Genomic DNA, 17,811 nt, shown 5'->3' with positions numbered 1-17,811 from the left:
CACCCACCCATCCACCCATCCATCCACCCACCCATCCACCCATCCATCCATCCATCCATCCACCCATTCATCCATCCATCCACCCATCCACCCACCCACCCATCCACCCATCCACCCATCCACCCACCCATCATCCATCCACCCATCCACCCCTCCATTCACCCACCCACCCATCCATCCATTCACCCACCCATCCACCCACCCACCCACCCACCCATCTATCCATCCACCCATCCTCCATCCATCTACTTATCCATCCACCCATCCACCCACTCATCCGTCCATCCACCCACCCACCTATCTACCCATCCAGCCATCTACCCAACCATCCACCCACCCATCCACCCATCTATCAACCCATCCACCCACCCATCCACCCATCCACCCACCCACCCATCCACCCACCCATCCATCCATCCAACCACCCATCCATCTACCCACCCACCCACCCACCCATCCACCCATCCATCCATCCATCCAACCACCCATCCATCCATCCATCCACCCACCCACCCACCCACACATCCACCTATCCATCTTCAAAGCCCAGCGTCCACTTCCACAGGGCCGCCATGCTTCCGAGAAGGAGATCAAAGATCCTGCAGCCCACGGACCCCGTGATCCCTGCACCAGCAGACAAAGCCCAGGCCGCGGTTCCCACCGAAACCCCACCCCGAAGGTCATCCGTGGGATCGGAGGTGGCCTTTGTGATAATCAGTCTGGGGTTCTCAGGTTCAAAGGCAGCCCCCAAGGGAAGGAAAGGTCAGGGTTGATCTCTGCGGAGCCTGTGGTCATTTGTGGCCATTGGAGTGGAGTGTGTGCGCTTGATGTCCTGAAGCGATAAATCCATCGTGACCGGAACAGCCTCTCCTGAAATAAAACCACTTTATTACTGCCCGGGCTTGGAAACCTTTAAAGGCCAAAAAGGAAGTGTGCCAGGAGAAAATACCCAGAGTGCCTTCAAACACGTGTGTGTGTGTGTGTGTGTGTGTGTGTGTGTGTGTGTGTGTGAGAGAGAGAGAGAGAGAGAGACAGACAGACAGACAGACAGACAGACAGGGAGAATCTCCATGTAGTCTCGTTTGGTGGTGGTGTGTTTGTTTTCAGTAGTAGAATTCGAACTCAAAGCTCACAAGCCAGACCTTTTGTTTTGAGGATTTTGTTGTTCTTGTTGTTTTTGGGGGGGCTGGGGGATGCTTTTTGTTTTGTTTTTCCTTTTGTCTGTCCTGGGGCTTGAACTCAGGGCCTGGGCGCTGCCCCTAGACTCCTTTTGTTCAAGGCTGGAGCTCTACCACTTGAGCCACGGCTTTAACTTCTGGCTTTTTGTTGGTTCTTAGGAGATCAGAGTCTCATGGACTTTCCTGCCTGGGCTGGCTTTGAACCACAATCCTCAGATCTCAGCCTCTTGAGTAGCTGGGATGACAGGTGGGAGCCACCAGCACCTGACGGGTTTGGGTTTGGGTTTGGGCAGGACTGGGATTTGAACTCCAGAGTTTTGCTGAGTAGCTCCACGTGAGCCATTTCAATAGCTCTGTGTTTTGTTGATTTGTTTTTGTTTTGGCCTCCTCCTTTTCCTCTTCCTCCTCCTCCTCTTCTTTTTCCTCCTCCTTCTTTTTCTGTGCCAGTACTGAGACTTGAACTCAGGGCCTCTCCCTTTCACTCAGCCTCTCCTTTGTGCTCATTCATGGCTGGTACTCTACCACTTGAGCCACACTTCCAGTCTGGCATTTTGCTGGTTAATTGGAGACCGGGGTCCTCGGACTTTTCTACCTAGGATACCCCGAAACCACAGTCCTCCAGATGTCGGCCTCTTGAGCAGTTAGGGTTACATCCAGGTGTGAGCCATCCGCACCCAGCACGTCGTCTGTTTTGGACAAAGGGTCTTCATTCCCGCAAACCACGATCCTCCTCTTTCCACCGCCTGAGTAGCCGGGACTACGGAGCTGCGTGACCACACCTGGCTGGCTACGCAGGAACTCTGGAAAGGCCAGAGAACCCACAGCGCTGTGTCTGCCCCGGGCTGGCCGCTCCCTTGGCCCCGAAATGAACCTTCTGTTCCCAACTCCTCTGCCCTTTGCAAACTCTTTCCCTTCCCGAGACCCCAGGAGGCCCCCGCCCGCCGCCGGCCTTGCAGCCAGCGCTGAGCTCACCGCAGCCCCGGCCAAGCCCTGGCTGGGGCTCAGGTTCCCATCGGTGTGAACCACACAACGGCACAGCACTGCTCACGGCCAGCTGCTGGGCTGCTCTGCCCTGCCCAGCACCCCCGCTCGCTCCAGCTCGCTCTAACTCTCTCCAGCTCTCTCCAGCTCTCTCCAGCTCGCTCTAGCTCACTCTAGCTCGCTCCAGCTCACTCCAGTTCTCTCTAGCTCTCTCTAGCTCTCTCTAGCTCTCTCCAGTTCTCTCCAGCTCTCTCTAGCTCTCTCCAGCTCTCTCCAGTTCTCTCTAGCTCGCTCTAGCTCTCTCTAGCTCTCTCCAGCTCTCTCCAGCTTGCTCTAGCTCTCTCTAGCTCTCTCTAGCTCTCTCTAGCTCTCTCCAGCTTGCTCTAGCTCTCTCTAGCTCTCTCTAGCTCTCTCCAGCTCTCTCCAGCTCGCTCTAGCTCTCTCTAGCTCGCTCTAGCTCTCTCTAGCTCTCTCCAGCTCTCTCCAGCTCTCTCTAGCTCTCTCTAGCTCTCTCTAGCTCTCTCTAGCTCGCTCCAGCTCGCTCCAGCTCTATCTTTCTCCAGCTCTCTCTCTCCCTCTCTCTTTCTCTCTTCTTCTTTCTCTCCTCTCTCTCTTTCTCCCCTTCTCTCCTGCTCTTTCTGTTTCTTTCTTCCTTCTTTCTTTCCTTCTTTCTCTTTCTTTCTCTTTCTTTTCTTCTCTCTCCTCTCTCCCTCTCTGTTTTCTTCTTTCTCTCTGTCTCTTTTTCTCTTTCCCTTTCTTCTTAATCTCTCTCTTTCTTCTTTCTCTCTTTCTCTCCCTCTTTCTTTCTTTCCGTGTCCCTCTCTCTTTCTCTCTCTCTATTTTGTGTCAGTCCTGGGACTTGAACTCAGGGCCTCGGCGCTGTCCCTGAGCTTCTTTGGCTCAAGGCTGGTGCTCTACCACTTGAGCCACAGCACCACTTATGGCTTTTTCTGCTTCTGTGGTGCTGAGGAATCGAACCCAGAGCTTCATGCATGCAAGGCGAGCGCTCCACCACTGAGCCACCTGCCCAGCCTTCTCTGCTTTTTTCTTTTCTTTTCTTTTCCTTTCTTTCTGCCAGTCTTAGGGCTTGAACTCAGGGCGCTGTCTCTGAGCTTTTATGTTTGAGACTAGCACTCTACTGACTTAAACCATACCTCTATTTTCTGCTTTTGGGTGATTGAAAGATGGCTATCCTGCCCAGGCTGGCTTTGAACCGTGATCCTCAGCTTTCAGCCTCTTGTGTAGCTAGGATGACAGGCGTGAGCCACCAGTCCCGGCTTTCCTTTTCTAGTTTAGAGTATCAAGTATGGACATGCCCAGAAGAGACTACAGGAGCAAGCAGATAACGGGAGACTCATCCATTTCTATGGCACTGAAGGCCCAAACCTTCTCTCTCTTGACTTTCTGTGATCAGAGTTCACTGACTCCCACACGGAGGTGTTTTCATAGTCCGACAACTCCGTGAAGAAAAGCAAAAGCAGAGTTTAGAGTCCCTCCATCCAGCCGGGTATGGTGGCTCCCGCCTGTCATCCCAGCTACTCAGGAGGCTGAGATCTGAGGATCGAGGTTCAAATCCAGCCCGGGCAGGAAAGTCCATGAGACTTTTCTCTCCCATGCACCACCAAAAAGCCAGAAGTGGTGCTGTGGCTCAAGTGGTAGAGCACCAGCCTTGAGCTGAAGAGCTGAGGGACAGCGCCCAGGCCCAGAGTTCAAGTCCAATGACCAACTATACCCCCCCAAAAAAAAGGAAGGAAAGAAGAAGAACAAAGGAAGGAAGGAAGGAAAGAAGGAAGGAAGGAGGGAAAGAAGGAAGGAAGGAAGGAAGGAAGGAAGGAAGCAAGGAAGCAAGGAAGCAAGGAAGCAAGGAAGCAAGGAAGCAAGGAAGGAAGCAAGGAAGGAAGGAAGGAAGGAAAGGAGGGAGGGAGGAAGGGAGGGATCAGGGAGAGACAGGCATGCCAAAGAATAGAGTGGTGTTGATTTGAATATCTGAATATTCCAAGTTGAATAGTTCCAAACCCTAGGCAAAATTACAACGATTCCAAAGGAAAAGCTAGGCCAGACAGTGTGGGAGAAACCGGGGGAGCAGCCAAGAGAACGACACACTCTCCCTCCCTCCCTCCCTCCCTCTCTCTCTCCCTCTCTCTCTCCCTCTCTCTCTCCCTCTCTCTCTCCCTCTCTCCCTCTCTCTCTCTCTCCCTCTCTCTCTCTCATGTGATCATCAGCTTTGGAATGAGGGTGTGAGTGGTCCCATTTTTTTTCCTATCTCCATTTGCTTTCCAGCCTTGTTCTTTGCTTCTTGATTGGAGCTTTCTCTCTCCCTCTTTCTCTCCCTCTCTCTCTCTCTCTCCCTCTCTCTCTCTCTCCCTCCCTCTCTCCCTCCCTCTCTCCCTCTCTCCCTCTCTCCCTCTCTCTCTCTCCCTTTCTCTCTCTCTCTCTCTCTCTCTCTCTCACTGTCTCTCTCTCTCACTGTCTCTCTCTCCCTCTCTCTCTCTCCCTCCCTCCCTCTCCCTCTCTCTCTCCCTTTCTCTCTCTCTCTCTCTCTCTCCTCCCCCCTCTCTCTGGCTAGATCTCCAGTCCTTCCAGGGTGTGGTTCAGCCTCTCTTTTCTCCACACCAAGCAGCGGACGCCACAGTGAAGGACGCGCGCGCGTGCCCCGGTCCACAGTGAGTGGTTTGATTGTGATGCTGCACACGCGTGTGCATGTATGTGTGCGTGTGTGCTAGAGGGGTGGGGGGGTGATGGGCAATGTCCCTCAACTTCAGAGTTGAGCGGATCTCTCTGTGACCTGTGGGACTCAAAGGAGACATGATCAGACCTTGAAAGACACAGGAGGGCCGGGCGCCGGTGTTCACGCCTGCCATCCCAGCTACTCGGGAGGCTGAGGTCTGAGGATCGTGGTTCAAGGCCAGCCTGGGCAGTTAAGTCTGTGAGACTCTGATCTCCCAGGAACCACCAGAAAACCAGAAGTGGTGCTGTGGCTCAAGGGGTAGAGCGCCAGCCTGGAGCTGAAGAGCTGAGGGACAGCGCCCAGGCCCCACAACCGACCAAAAGATAAAAAGACCCAGGAGGAAGAAGGAGGAAGAGGAAGAAGAGGAGGACGAGGAGGAGATATTAGGGATAAAAGGGGTCACAGGGCAGGGCCAGCTACGCGCTAGTTAGAATTCAGAGTGTGCTCCCAAATCGGGCTCGGTGGTGCCTGCCTGCAGCCCCCGCGAGTCAGGAGGTTCAAGAAGCAGCCTAAGACCACAGGCTCCCAAAGGAAAAACATTCCCTTTGCCAGGGGCTGTGGCTCAGGGCTGTCATCATCTCCCAGGGTCAGGAGGCTGGGATCGGAGGATCGAGGTTGGAGGCCAGGACGGGCAGGGAAGTCCAAGAGACTCTTCTCTGCAATGAGCCATCAAAAAGCTACTCAGGCCCCGAGCTGAAGCCCCAGGACACTGTCTCTGTCTCTGTCTCACACACACTCACACACACACACACACACTCACAATCTGACTTGGCAGGAAAACAAATGAGAAATACGGGACTAGGTGACTCAGAAGAAAATCAAGGGCTGGAGTTTTAAGGCGAAGCTCCTGGGGGAAAGAGGGGCGGGGGCCATTGCCTGGGAATAAAACGCCTCCCCTCCCATCCACCCCCACCCCAGGGCTGCGGAGACCATACACTGAGCTCTAACCCTCTGTCTCCCTGCCCCGTTAGCGATGCCGTTCCTGACGCCCCAGACCATGCTGTGCCTTGCTGCTGTGATCATCTCCTCCGGTGAGTGCGTTCCTCCTGGGATCCTTTTTCTCTCCTGTATAGTACTTCAGCTCTAGGTGTGTTGGGAGTGGGGCCAGGGAGGGTATGGGCAAGGAGAGAAGATCGAGATCCAACAGAGGAAAAGCCAAGGGGAATTGGGGGGGGGGCGGGGGAAGGTTGGTGGCCCTTGCCTGCCATCCTAGCTATTCAGGAGGCTGAGGGTTTGGAGGATCTAGGTTGGAGGTTTCCAGCCTCAAGTGGAAAAGGCCATGAGACTTTTTAACTCTCAAACCAAGCAGTAGACATAAAAAGCTGGAAGTGGTGCTGTGGCTCAAGTGGTAGAGCGCCAGCCTTGAGCAAAAGCAGCTCAGGGACAGCGCCCAGGCCCTGAGTTCAAGCCCCAGGACTGACACCCCCCCAAAAATATATACATATATATTTTCTAATTTAAAATTTAAAACTAAAGGTAGAAGAGGTTAATGGACATACATCGCTGCAAACAGAGGCCGCGTAATAGGAGACAGGACCAAATTTCAGTCCTGAAGGAACATGGTGGGAAAATAAACACAACCAACAAAGGCGTGCACAAGTGCACCCACAAGCATGCTCACGTGTGTGCAAGAAATACACGCCCACCCCACGCACGGAAAGCGAATCTCCGGATCGCATAGAGTCTACTAGAATGCTGGCCATAGAACCTTAAAGAATCCTGCTCTGTCTCTCTGTCTCTCTCTGTCTCTCTGTCTCTCTGTCTCTCTCTGTCTGTCTGTCTCTGACTCTAATTCTCTGTCAGTCTGTCTCTCTGATTCCCAGTCTTGTCTGTCTGTCTTTCTGCCATCATCTGTCTGTCTATCTAGCCATCTATGTCTATATCTGTGTCTCTGTGTGTGTCTTCCTCTCTTTTTGTGTCTGTCTCTCTGTCTCTCTCTAATTGTCTCTCTCTCTCTGACTCTCCCCAGTTTCATCTGTCTGTCTGTCTGTCCGTCTCTGCCATCTAGTTGCCTGTCTCTCTATAACCCTGTGTTTCTGTGTGTCTCTCTCTGTCTCTCTGACTCTATCCCAGTCTATCTATCCATCTATCTGTCTGTCTGTCTGTCTGTGTCTCTGTCTGTCTCGGTCTCTGTGTCTCTGTCTGTCTCTGTATCTCTGTCTATCTGTCTCTGTCTGTCTCTGCCTGTGTCTCTGTCTCTGTTTGTATCTCTGTCTTTGTCTGTCTGTCTCTGCCATCTATTTGCCTATCTCTATATGTCTGTGTCTCTCTGTTTCTCTGTCCCCCTCCCCGTCTCTCTCTTATGGATACAGAGAAGACTCGCTCTGCCTGGTCCCCTCTGTGGGTGGCCCCCATTTCTGGTGGGGGAGGGGAGAGGTGTCCCCCCTGTGCCCCCCTTCCCCCCCACCCCGGGCCTAAGCCCTGGCCTGAAGGTTTGTTTTTATCTCAAAGCTGGTGCTTTACCACTTGAGCCACAGCTCCACGTCTGACTTTGGGGTTGGGTCATTGGAGGTCAGAGTCTCACCGACGTTCCTGCCCGGGCCGGCCTCGAACTGCGATCCTCAGGCCTCAGCCTCCCGTCGCTGGGATGACAGGCGTGCGCACCGGCGCCCGGCCTGGGCCACTCATGTTCTTCTTTTTTTCCTTTGCTACAGACTGGATCACCCTGGGAAGGGTCGAGGGCCAGCGCGGAGGTGAGCGCGGGGTCTTCCCGCTGCGGTCTGAGCGTGGCACATGGGAGCAGGAAAAGAGAACACACACACGCACACGCACACGCACGCACACACGCACATGCACAATGGGGTTCTGAGCAGACCCTCCCCACACAGCCCCAGGCCCTGGGGTGTCCCCCGGCTGACGTCACCCCTGCCTGGCTGGCGTGGCTGCCCAGGAATGCGGCCGGGTCTCAGGAGGGAGGGCAGATCCCTCCTCCACCCTCCCCACCCGCCTGAAACCATTCCTGGATTTCGCCCAGGAGGCTGGGAGGGGGGACGTGGAGGCCTTGGTCGCCCAGCGGGCCCCGAGCTGGGAGCAGGGAATCCAGCCTGCGCCTGGGAGGCAGAGGGGGGAGGATCGAGGTTGGAGGCCAGTCGGGGCATCAAAGTTCTCGAGAAGGCCCAGGGACTGGTGGCTCGCGGCCGGTCGGCCCAGCTCCTCGGGAGGCTGAGCTCGGAGGATCGAGGTTGGAGGCCAGCCCCGCCGGCAGGGAAGTCCCACGAGACTCCTCATGTCCCATTCCCCAGCAAAAGGCAGGAAGGGAGAGGTGTGGATCGAGTGGTAGAAGAAAAAGTTAGCTACTACTTTGTGCATGGGTTGGGGAAGGGAGGACTTGGACTCAGGATCCTGTTTACTCTCAATGCTTGGCCTTGGACTCCAGAGCGGCCCGAAAACACCCCAGCCACGCCTCCGGGTCTCTGCCTTTTTACTGGGTCACTGGACATAGGAATCTTTGGGATTTGCTCTGTTTGTTCCATTGGAATTAAGAGGTAGAGAAGAACAGAACACGCCTACAAAATGCATGCAATGCTTCTTCCTTAACAACCACGGACAACTCCAGAGGTGCTTTAGAAATACACTGATTCCATCTGCAACTTGGAATCAGCTTTTAAAATAACAATCTCAACGACCACAGCAATGACAGTAATAGTAATGTCAAAGCAAACCGCGAGTGTGCTGCCCTCTCGTGGTCGCCCTGGGTCATGACGGGGAGTATTAAATGTTCTTAGCCAAGAAAGGCAATTTAACTGTTATTATGCCAGTCCCGGGCTCGAACTCCACCCTGAGCACTTTCTCGTAGCCTATTTCCCTCAAGGCTGGCGCTCTACCACTTGAGCCACACACTCCACTTCTGGCTTTTTGGTGGTTCATCGGAGATGAGTCTCTTGGAGCCGGGCATCAATAGCTCCCGCCTGGCATCCCAGCGACTCAGGAGGCTGAGATCTGAGGATCTCGGTTCAAAGCCACCCCGGGCAGGAAAAGTCCGTGAGACTCTGATCTCCAATAAACCACTCAGAAAACCAGAAGTGGCGCTGTGGCTCAAGGGGTAGAGCGCTCACCTGGAGCTGAAGAGCTCAGGGACAGCACCCAGGCCATGAGTTCAAGACCCACCACCAACCAAAAAAAAAAAAAAAAAAAAAGAGTCTCAGACTTTCCTGCCCAGGCTGGCCTTCAACCACGATCCTCCGATCTCAGCCTCCGGAGTCGCTGGGATGACAGGCGTACGTTGATTTAAATACTAAGACGTGGCTAGTGCAACAAGCGTGTGTGAATGATCGCAGACAGGCCAGGTAGCTCCTCAGCATCATTGTCTGCAGGGCTGTCCGGGCTCATGAGGGGGGGTGCAGGGGTGGGGTGAGGCGGTGAATACTGACCATGTGTTTTCTCATTCTTCCAGATGATATGAGCCAAGAAACGTTCACAGATGACCCGAGTAAGCTCCTGTTTCTCTGCTGTTGTTTCTTTGTTTAATGGCCTTTTAGAGGCTGGCTATCAGTAGAGATGGGGAAAGGGTGGGCAGTGAATTCCCACTGAGTCTATTCGTCCATCTTTGATGCATATACAGCTCGCCTTCTATTATCTTGATGCTGGGGCTTGAACTCAGGGCCTGGGCGCTGTCCCTCAGCTCTTCAGCTCAAGGCTGGCGCTCTACCACGTGAGCCACAGCGCCACTTCTGGTTTTCTGGTAGTTCATTGGAGATCAGACTCATGGACTTTCCTGCCCGGGCTGGCTTTGAACCGTGATCCTCAGATCTCAGCCTCCTGAGTAGCTGGGATGGCAGGCGGGAGCCACGGCGCCCGGCTTTCCCACCTGAATTTTCATTCCATATTTTGCCTCTTTGCAGATCTGTTCAGTGAACTTAATACAGATGAAACTGGTAGGTTTTCCAGAAACTTTGGTGTTTGGGCTTTTGGGGTTTTCTCTGCGTGTGTGTGTGTGTGTGTGTTTTCTCTGTGTGTGTGTGTGTGTGTGCCAGTACTGAGAACTGAACTCGGAATGTCATACTTTTCCTTGGCTTTTTAGCTCAAGGCTGGTGCTCTACCACTTGAGCCACACCCCCACTCCAGCTTTTTGCTGGTTCATGGGAGATCAGAGTCTCACGGACTTTCCTGCCCTGGCTGGCTTTGAACTGAGATCCTCACGTCTCAGCCTCCTGAGTAGCTGGGATTTCAGGATCAGCCACCAGTAGTCTTGTCCTGACAAAGATGTCACCCCTAGTCCTACTTGGAATTCACATCCCTGCTCAGGAGCTGGGCGCTGTGGTGCACGCCTGTAATCCCAGCTACTCAGGAGGCTGAAATCGGAGGATCGTGGTTCAAAGCCAGCCCGGGGAAGGAAAGTTTTCAAGAGACATTTATCTCCTGAGAATCAAAGCCAAAACCAAACTAAGCTAGATGTGCAGTTGTGACTCAAGTGGTAGAGCATTAACCTTAAACACACACACACACACACACACACACACACACACACACATCCTCATGTTACCACTTTGTGCCTTTCAGTTCTGGCAGACATCCAACCTTCTATGGACGAGCTGGGTGAGTTTACATCTGAAATGCAGGGTGGCCAGCGGTTGCAATACCCGAAGTAGACAGGGTTACGGATGAGGGGCACCTTCCTCCAGTAGTTCAATGTGAATGGTGTGTACATGCACGCATGCGCACGCATGTGCATGCACACACACACACACACACACACACACATGCGCCAGTCCTGGGGCTGGAACTCAGGGCCTGGGCGCTGTCCTAGGCCAAAGTGGTGCTCTACCACTTAGTCCCAGCTCCGCTTCTGGCTTTTTGCTGGTTCATTGGAGATCAGAGTCTCACGGACTTTCCTGCCCGGGCTGGCTTTGAACCGCGATCCTCAGATCTCAGCCTCCTGAGTGGCTGGGATGGCAGGCGGGAGCCACTAGGCTCATGCCTGTTTGTTTTAGCTTTGATCACTAACACACACACACACACACACACACACACACACACACACTCACGATACAACCAAGCCAGGCACCAGTGGCTCACATCTGTCATCATAGCTACTCAGGAGGCTGAGATCTGAGGATCTTGGTTCAAAGCCAGCCTGGGCAGGAAAGTCCATGAGACTCTGATCTCCAATGAACCACCAGAAAGCCAGAAGTGGCGCTGTGGCTCAAGTGGTAAAGCGCCAGCCTTGAGCAAAATGAAGCTCAGGGACAGCAGCCAGGTCCTGAGTTCAAGTCCCAGGACTGGCCAAATAATAATAACAATAATAATAACAGTAATAATAATAACAATAATTTCTCTCTTCCAGCCTCAACCAATGACCGAAACACCACAGCAGGTATGGCTACTTCCTCTGTATCTTCTCCTTAAGCTGTTTCCCATTTTTGTTTTTCTTTTTTTATATGCTGGTCCTGAGGCTTGAACTCAGGGCCTGGGTGCTGACCTGTAGCTTCTTTTGCTCCAAGCTAGTGCTCTACCACTTGAGCCATAGCTAGATTTTGGCTTTTTGGTGATTCACTGGAGATAAAGAGTCTCACAGACTTTCCTGCCTGGGCTGGCTTTGAGCTGTGATCCTCAGATCCCAGCCTCCTGAGTAGCTGGGATTCCAGGCATGCGCTACTGTCCACCTGGCTGGGTTCAGGCTGTTTGGATCGGGACTACAGGAATCCATACCAGCCTAGACCTCAGCATTAAAATCGCTTTCCCAGATGGGCGCTAAGGTTCAAAGCCAGCCCAGGCTGGGGGACTGTGGTCTCGAGTTCACTAAAAAGTCAGAGGTGGAGGCGTGGCTCAAGTGGTAGAGCACCAGCCTTGAGCAGAAAAGGCTAAGCAAGAAAATGGTGGACCTGAGTTCAAGCCTCAATTACACACACACACACACACACCTTTCCCAATCGTACCGGCGATTCTGACCTAGAATAGAGAAAAGGAGACCTTTGTATTCTCTATCAGTGTGTCAATGCGATATTTCATATCAACACCCAGAGTCCTAGAAAGTCATTATCGGAGCGTCCTTGGAGATTAATGTCTCTATTTCTGCTTCTGGGTTGGAAAGCACCTAAATTTTACATGAGTCAGTTTCTCCGGCTCTGTATTTAGCAAGCAGAAAAACCATGTCCTGAAAAGACTACTCTGTTTTCAGGGTTTTATTGGTGTGTGTGTGTGTGTGTGTGTGTGTGTGTGTGTGTGTGTGTGTGTGTGTGTGTGTGTGTGTGTGTGTGTATGTGTGTGTTTGTGCATGTGTGCACCCATCCTGCGGCTTGAACTCAGGACCTGGGTGCTTTTTTGCTCACGGTCTGGTGCTCTACCACTTGAGCCACAATTCTGGCTTTTTGCCGACTCATTGGAGATTTACAAAACAAAGGTCTCACCAAACTTTGCAGCCTGGGCTGGCTTTGAACTGCGATCCTCAGATCTCAGCCTCTTGAGTCGCTGGGATTACAGGCGTGAGCCACGGTGCCCAGCTTCTGTATATATAGATATAGATATACATATTTTTTCTATTCTATCCTCCCTCTCTTGCCCTGAAATCCTGTGTTCATTTCCTTCTCTCTGGGCCTCTCTGATTTTTGTGTTGGGCTCTCTAGAGTGCAGAGACGAGAAATTTGCTTGCACAAGACTCTACTCGGTCCATCGGCCAGTCAAGCAATGTGTCCACCAGGTTTGCTTTACCAGGTAAGCGATCCAAGACACACAAGGACCAAGGTAGTGTGTGTGTGTGTGTGTGTGTGTGTGTGTGTGTGTGTGTGTGTGTGTGTGTGTACACTAAGCTTTACCTAAGGGCCTGGGCACTGTCCCTGAGCTTTTGTGCTCAAGGCTAACTCTCTACCGTTTTTTACATCCAAGGCTAGCTCTCTACCGCTCAAAGCTAACTCTCTACCGCTTTAAGCCACTGTTCTACCTCTGGCTTTTTTTGTGGTTCATTGGAGATCAGAGTCTCACAGACTAGCCTGCCCAGGCTGGCTTTGAACCATGATCCTCAGATCTCAGCCTCCTGAGTAGCTGGGATGACAGGCGGGAGCCACCAGTGCCTGACTGCTATGCTCATGAGTCTGAAGCAACAGATTCAGCTCTTCAGGCAGAAAGTGCTGGAAAGTTGCAGCAGTGTGACTCTCCCTGGAATGCATAAATTGCCAGGAAGAGTCACCAGCCAGGCTCCAGTGGCTCACGCCTGTAACCCCAGCTGGTCACAAAGTTGAGATCTGAAGATAGTGGTTCGAAACCCACCCGGGGCAGAAAAGTCCATGAGGCTCTTATCTCCAATGAGCCGTGGGAAAAGATGGAAATGGCGCTGTGGCTCAAGCGGTAGAGCACCAGCCTTGAGCAGAAGAGCTCAGGCAGAGTGCCCAGATCCTGAGTTCAAGCCCCGCCACAAACAACAACAACAACAACAATGAAAGACTTTTTCCTGTCTCTGTCTTTGTGGTGACCTCGGGGTCTGGGCAGTCTGCGTCGCATGTACATCATCAACAACGAGATCTGCTCCCGCCTGGTGTGTAAAGAACACGAAGCGATGAAAGGTGAGTCGGTGTCCGGGATTAAAGGAGGGATGCATGGTCGGTTCCCACACAATGACATGGGATCCTGCCGTGAATGGCCCAGCAGCTTGGTTGGGAGCCTCTTGGCTCCCATTATCTCCTGCTGCGAGTTACCCCAGACATCTCAGTAAATCAGCAATGCCCAGTTAATGTTGGGGTTCACAGGCCCCCCTCGATGCTGGGTTCCAGCCAGATCGGAGCTTCTCCTCTGCCCCAGCTTGGGCCTTTGAACAATCAACTGGGGAATGGTGGGGCGGGTGGGGTGTCCACACGAATCCAGAGTCCTCTACGTGTGGGGCTGTTTATAGCGCCACGAAGAACACGCGTGTGCACACACACGCACTCCCAGTCACTCGGAGACAGCAGAGAGGGCTCCTAGGGAATGAGCAGCAGCCGGGCGCCGGTGCTCACGCCTGGCGTCCCAGCTACTCAGGAGGCTGAGAGCTGAGGATCCAGGTCTGAGGCCCAGGCAGAGACATCTAAGAGATTCTCATCTCCCAGGAATCAGCAAAAAGCGGGAAGGGGAGGTGTGGCCCAAGTGGCAGAGCGTTGGCCTTGAGCCCAATGCCAAGCAAAACCGTGAGGTCCTAAGTTCAAGCCCCAGTGCTGGCACAAAAGCCAGCCAGCCAGACAGACTGACTGACTGATAGATGATAGATTAATAGGTTGATGGAGATAGAGATGATCGATGCTTCACCGATGGATGATTGATACGAGATGGAGATGGAGACAGTTGATGGACAGAAATGCTAGATAGATAATAGATGACAAATACATTGATAAATTGATTGATAGATGATGGATAGATAATAGATAGATGATAAGTAGATTGACTGATAGATGGATAGATGAATCAATGATAGATAGATGGACAGATGATGAATTGACAGATGATGGATAGATGGAAAGAAAGAAAGAAAGAAAGGAAAAAAGAAAGAAAGAAAGAAAGATGATGAATGGATAGATCATGGATAGATGGATAGATAGATAGACAGACAGATACATAGACACAAAGATAGCTAGATAGGTAAATAGACAGATGGATGGTCAGATAGATGGATGGATGGATGGACAGATGGATGCATAGATCATAGATAGACAGATGAACAGATGGATGATAGATGATGCACAAATGCATGGAGAGATACATAGATGATGAATAGGTGATGGATAGATAGATGGATGGATAGACAGACATATAGATAGATGGACAGATGGATGGATGGATAGATGGACAGATGGATGGATGGATAGATGGACAGATGGATGGATTGATAGATGGACAGATGAATGGATAGGCAGATAGATGGATGGATAGATAGATTAGTGGAGCGATGGCTAGATGCTGGATGGAGATAGATGGATGGATGGATAGATGGACAGATGGATGGATGGATAGGTAGATAGATGATGGATGGATAAATAGATTAATGGATACATGGATAGACAGATGGATGGATGGATGGACAGATAGACATATAGATAGATGGACAGATGGATGGATGGCTAGATAGATGGATGGATAGATAGATTAATGGATAGATGGATAGATGGATGGATGGACAGACAGATAGATGGATGGATGGACAGACGATAGACAGATCAATAGATGGACAGATGGATGATGCATGGATTGATAGATGATTGATGATGGGTGGATAGACAGACAGATGGATGGATGATAGACAGACAGACAGATGGACGGCTAGCCGCGGCTGGCTATCTGGACAGGACGTGAAGATCGGGGTTCTGGGAACTGGGTGCCCTGTGGTCTCGGGCCGTGGTCGGTTATTCTAGGAACGGGGTGACTTGGGGTGCTGGGGCATGGGGCGCGGGCTCTTCTGACTCAGCTGGCCGCGCGGCTGCGGCTGAGTCAGAGCTGGAGTGAACCTCGCAGAAAGAACGGGGGGGGGGGCCACCTGCGAGGGGGAACTCTCTAGAAGCTTGGGGGATTTCACCACACTGAGCTGCCGGCCTCTGATCTCCAAGCGGACAGACCTGAAGACAGGGAGACAGAGAAGGAATGGGGGTGCAGCCAGGACACAGACCCAGGCCGCCCCCCCCATGCTAGGGACTTGAACTCGGGGCCTGGCCGCTGCCCCTGAGCGATTTCACGCAAGGCTGGCGCTCTACCACTTGAGCCACAGCGCCACGTCTGGCTTTTTGGTGGTTCGTGGGAGATCAGAGTCTCACGGCCTTTCCTGGCCCGGGCTGGCTTTGAACCACGATCCTGGCCCTGGGCCGGCCTCCAGCAGCGATCCTCAGACCCCAGCCTCCCGAGGGGCTGGGGTGACAGGCGGGAGCCGCCCGGCCCAGCCGGAGCTGAGGCCCGTGGCCTCTGCTTCTCTCTTCCAGATGAGCTGTGCAGACAGATGGCCGGCCTCCCTCCCCGGCGCCTCCGCCGCTCCAACTACTTCCGTCTCCCTCCCTGTGAAGACGCGGACCTGCCCGGGGCCCGCGGCCTGTGATCGCCCCCGGGGAGCAAGGAGGGGAGAGCCCCCGGCCCAGCTCGCCCACAGACACCAGGCTGACCTAACCCCATCTCACACCCGTGCCCAGCCCCGCTGCTGCTTCTCTTGATCTGGACTCCTGCATGACTTCCCACTGCTTCCTCAATGGTCACAGAGTGGACGACACAATAAACCTGCGTCATCTTTTTATGGGGTCGTCTGCTGTCAGCTCCAGAGATGGGGCGCAAGGTCTCTCCCGCACCCCGAGGTTAGGAATTCTGCAGTTGGGCGCCGGTGTTCACGCCTGTCATCCCAGCTACTCGGGAGGCTGAGATCTGAGGATCGCGGTTCAAGGCCAGCCTGGCCAGGAAAGGCCGTGAGACTCTGATCTCGTGTGATCCACCAGAAAACCAGGCATGGCGCTGTGGCTCAAGGGGTAGAGCGCCCGCCTTGAGCTGAAGAGCTGAGGGACAGCGCCCAGGCCCTGGGTTCAAGACCCACAATTCACACACACACACAGAGCAAAGAAAACAACAAAGCCCTTGTTTCCATTTCTTGGAGTTCCATTTCAGTCAATATCATTTTGTGTGTTGGGGTGCCAGTCCTGGGACTTGAACTCAGGGCCTGGGCAGCACTGTCCCTGAGCTTCTTTTGCTCAAGGCTGGCGCTCTACCACTTGAGCCACGCCTCCAGCCCAGCTTTTCGCTCATTATTTCACAGATGGCATCTCCAAAGACTTTATCCTGCGTCTGCTGGCTTTGAACCACAATCCTCAGATCTCAGCCTCCTGAGTGGCTGGGATGACAGGCGGGAGCCACCGTGCTTGGCTTTTTGTTTGTTTAACACCAGAGAACATGGTGCAAACCCCAGTCGATTTCCACTCTCCTTCCCCTGGGTCCTCTGATTACTTCAAGCAGCCTAAGTTGCTAGCCACAAGTTCCTCTCTGCTTTGTCTCTTGGCGAGTAAGTAGGTGTTCAACTAAACAGTGTGCAGCTGCCCGGAGTGCACACAGCATGGGAACTTCAAGGCTCCTCCTCCTCCCCCCCTTCCTCCTCCTCCTCCTTTTCTTCTTCTCTTTCTTCAGGCCTAGGGCTTGAACTTGAGGCCTGGGTGCTACCTCTTCATTAATTTTTCCCTCAAGGCTGGTGCTCAACCACTTGAGACAGGTCTCCAGCCTAGCTTTTTGCTGGTTCTGGTGGAGATGGAATCTCACAGACTCCTAGCATGCAGTTCTTGTTTTGGCTCTGCGAGGGCTGTGTTACGGGGAAGGAAGGATGAAACCTGCCAGAAGCAGATGGCAGATTAGGAAATGGAGCAATGGGCGGCGCCGGAAAACCTGGGAGACCCTTACCTCCAACGAACCGCCAAAAAGTTGGAAGTTGAGGTGTGGTTCAAGTGGTAGAGCACCAGCCTTGAGCACAAAAGCTCAGGGACCTGAGTTCAAGCCCCAGAGCTGGGCACCGCCAGTGGCTCCCTCCTGTCATCCCAGCTACTCAGGAGGCTGAGATCTGAGGATCCTGGTTCAAAGCCAGCCCGGGCAGGAAAGTCCTAGAGACTCTTATCTCCAATGAACCACGAAAAAACCAGAAGTGGAGGTGTGGCTCAAGTGGTAGAGCACCAGCCTTGAGCTGAAGAGCTGAGGGACAGCGCCCAGGCCCTGAGTTCAAGCCCCACAACCGACCAAAGGAAAAAAGAAAAAGCCTCAGGACAAGAAAGAAAGAGACAGACAGACAGACAGAACAGACAGGCAGAGACACACAGAAACAAAATACATGGCCTTGTATCTGTTCACATAATTCACAAAGGAAACACCAGAGAAAGTATGTTCTGAGTTTCTCCATGCTGGAGGAACTATTATTATTATTATTATTATTATTATTATTTCCTATTGTTTTTCTTTTCTATTATTTTTTATTATTTTTTCCACGAATTTTCCTTTTGTCGATTGTTTCTATGATTT

General features: G+C 52.7%; 1 protein-coding gene across 2 annotated transcripts; it reads left to right on the top strand.

Annotated features, from left to right (window-relative positions):
• Window positions 1–4,374: 4,374 nt before the first annotated feature.
• On the top strand, window positions 4,375–16,060 carry LOC138835263 (microfibrillar-associated protein 5-like). 2 transcript variants are annotated; one of them, XM_070033834.1, is made up of 10 exons: window positions 4,377–4,822; window positions 5,859–5,918; window positions 7,542–7,580; window positions 9,281–9,316; window positions 9,729–9,761; window positions 10,387–10,422; window positions 11,171–11,200; window positions 12,450–12,537; window positions 13,309–13,382; window positions 15,756–16,060. In XM_070033834.1, exons 2-10 carry the CDS (start codon window positions 5,861–5,863, stop codon window positions 15,866–15,868), a joined length of 507 nt encoding a protein of 168 aa, XP_069889935.1. In that variant the 5' UTR covers window positions 4,377–4,822; window positions 5,859–5,860; the 3' UTR covers window positions 15,869–16,060. The 2 variants fall into 2 exon arrangements, with proteins under 2 accessions (XP_069889936.1, XP_069889935.1); XM_070033835.1 differs by lacking the exon at window positions 10,387–10,422 and having other exon boundaries at window positions 4,375–4,822.
• Window positions 16,061–17,811: the final 1,751 nt, after the last annotated feature.

Source organism: Dipodomys merriami, unplaced genomic scaffold (assembly GCF_024711535.1).
Source record: "Dipodomys merriami isolate MVZ:Mamm:240054 unplaced genomic scaffold, mDipMer1.0.p SCAF_233, whole genome shotgun sequence".
Classification (NCBI taxonomy): Eukaryota; Metazoa; Chordata; class Mammalia; order Rodentia; family Heteromyidae; genus Dipodomys; species Dipodomys merriami.
The sequence above is the reverse complement of the archived record's forward strand: the minus strand, read 5'-3'. Positions and strand labels throughout refer to the sequence as shown.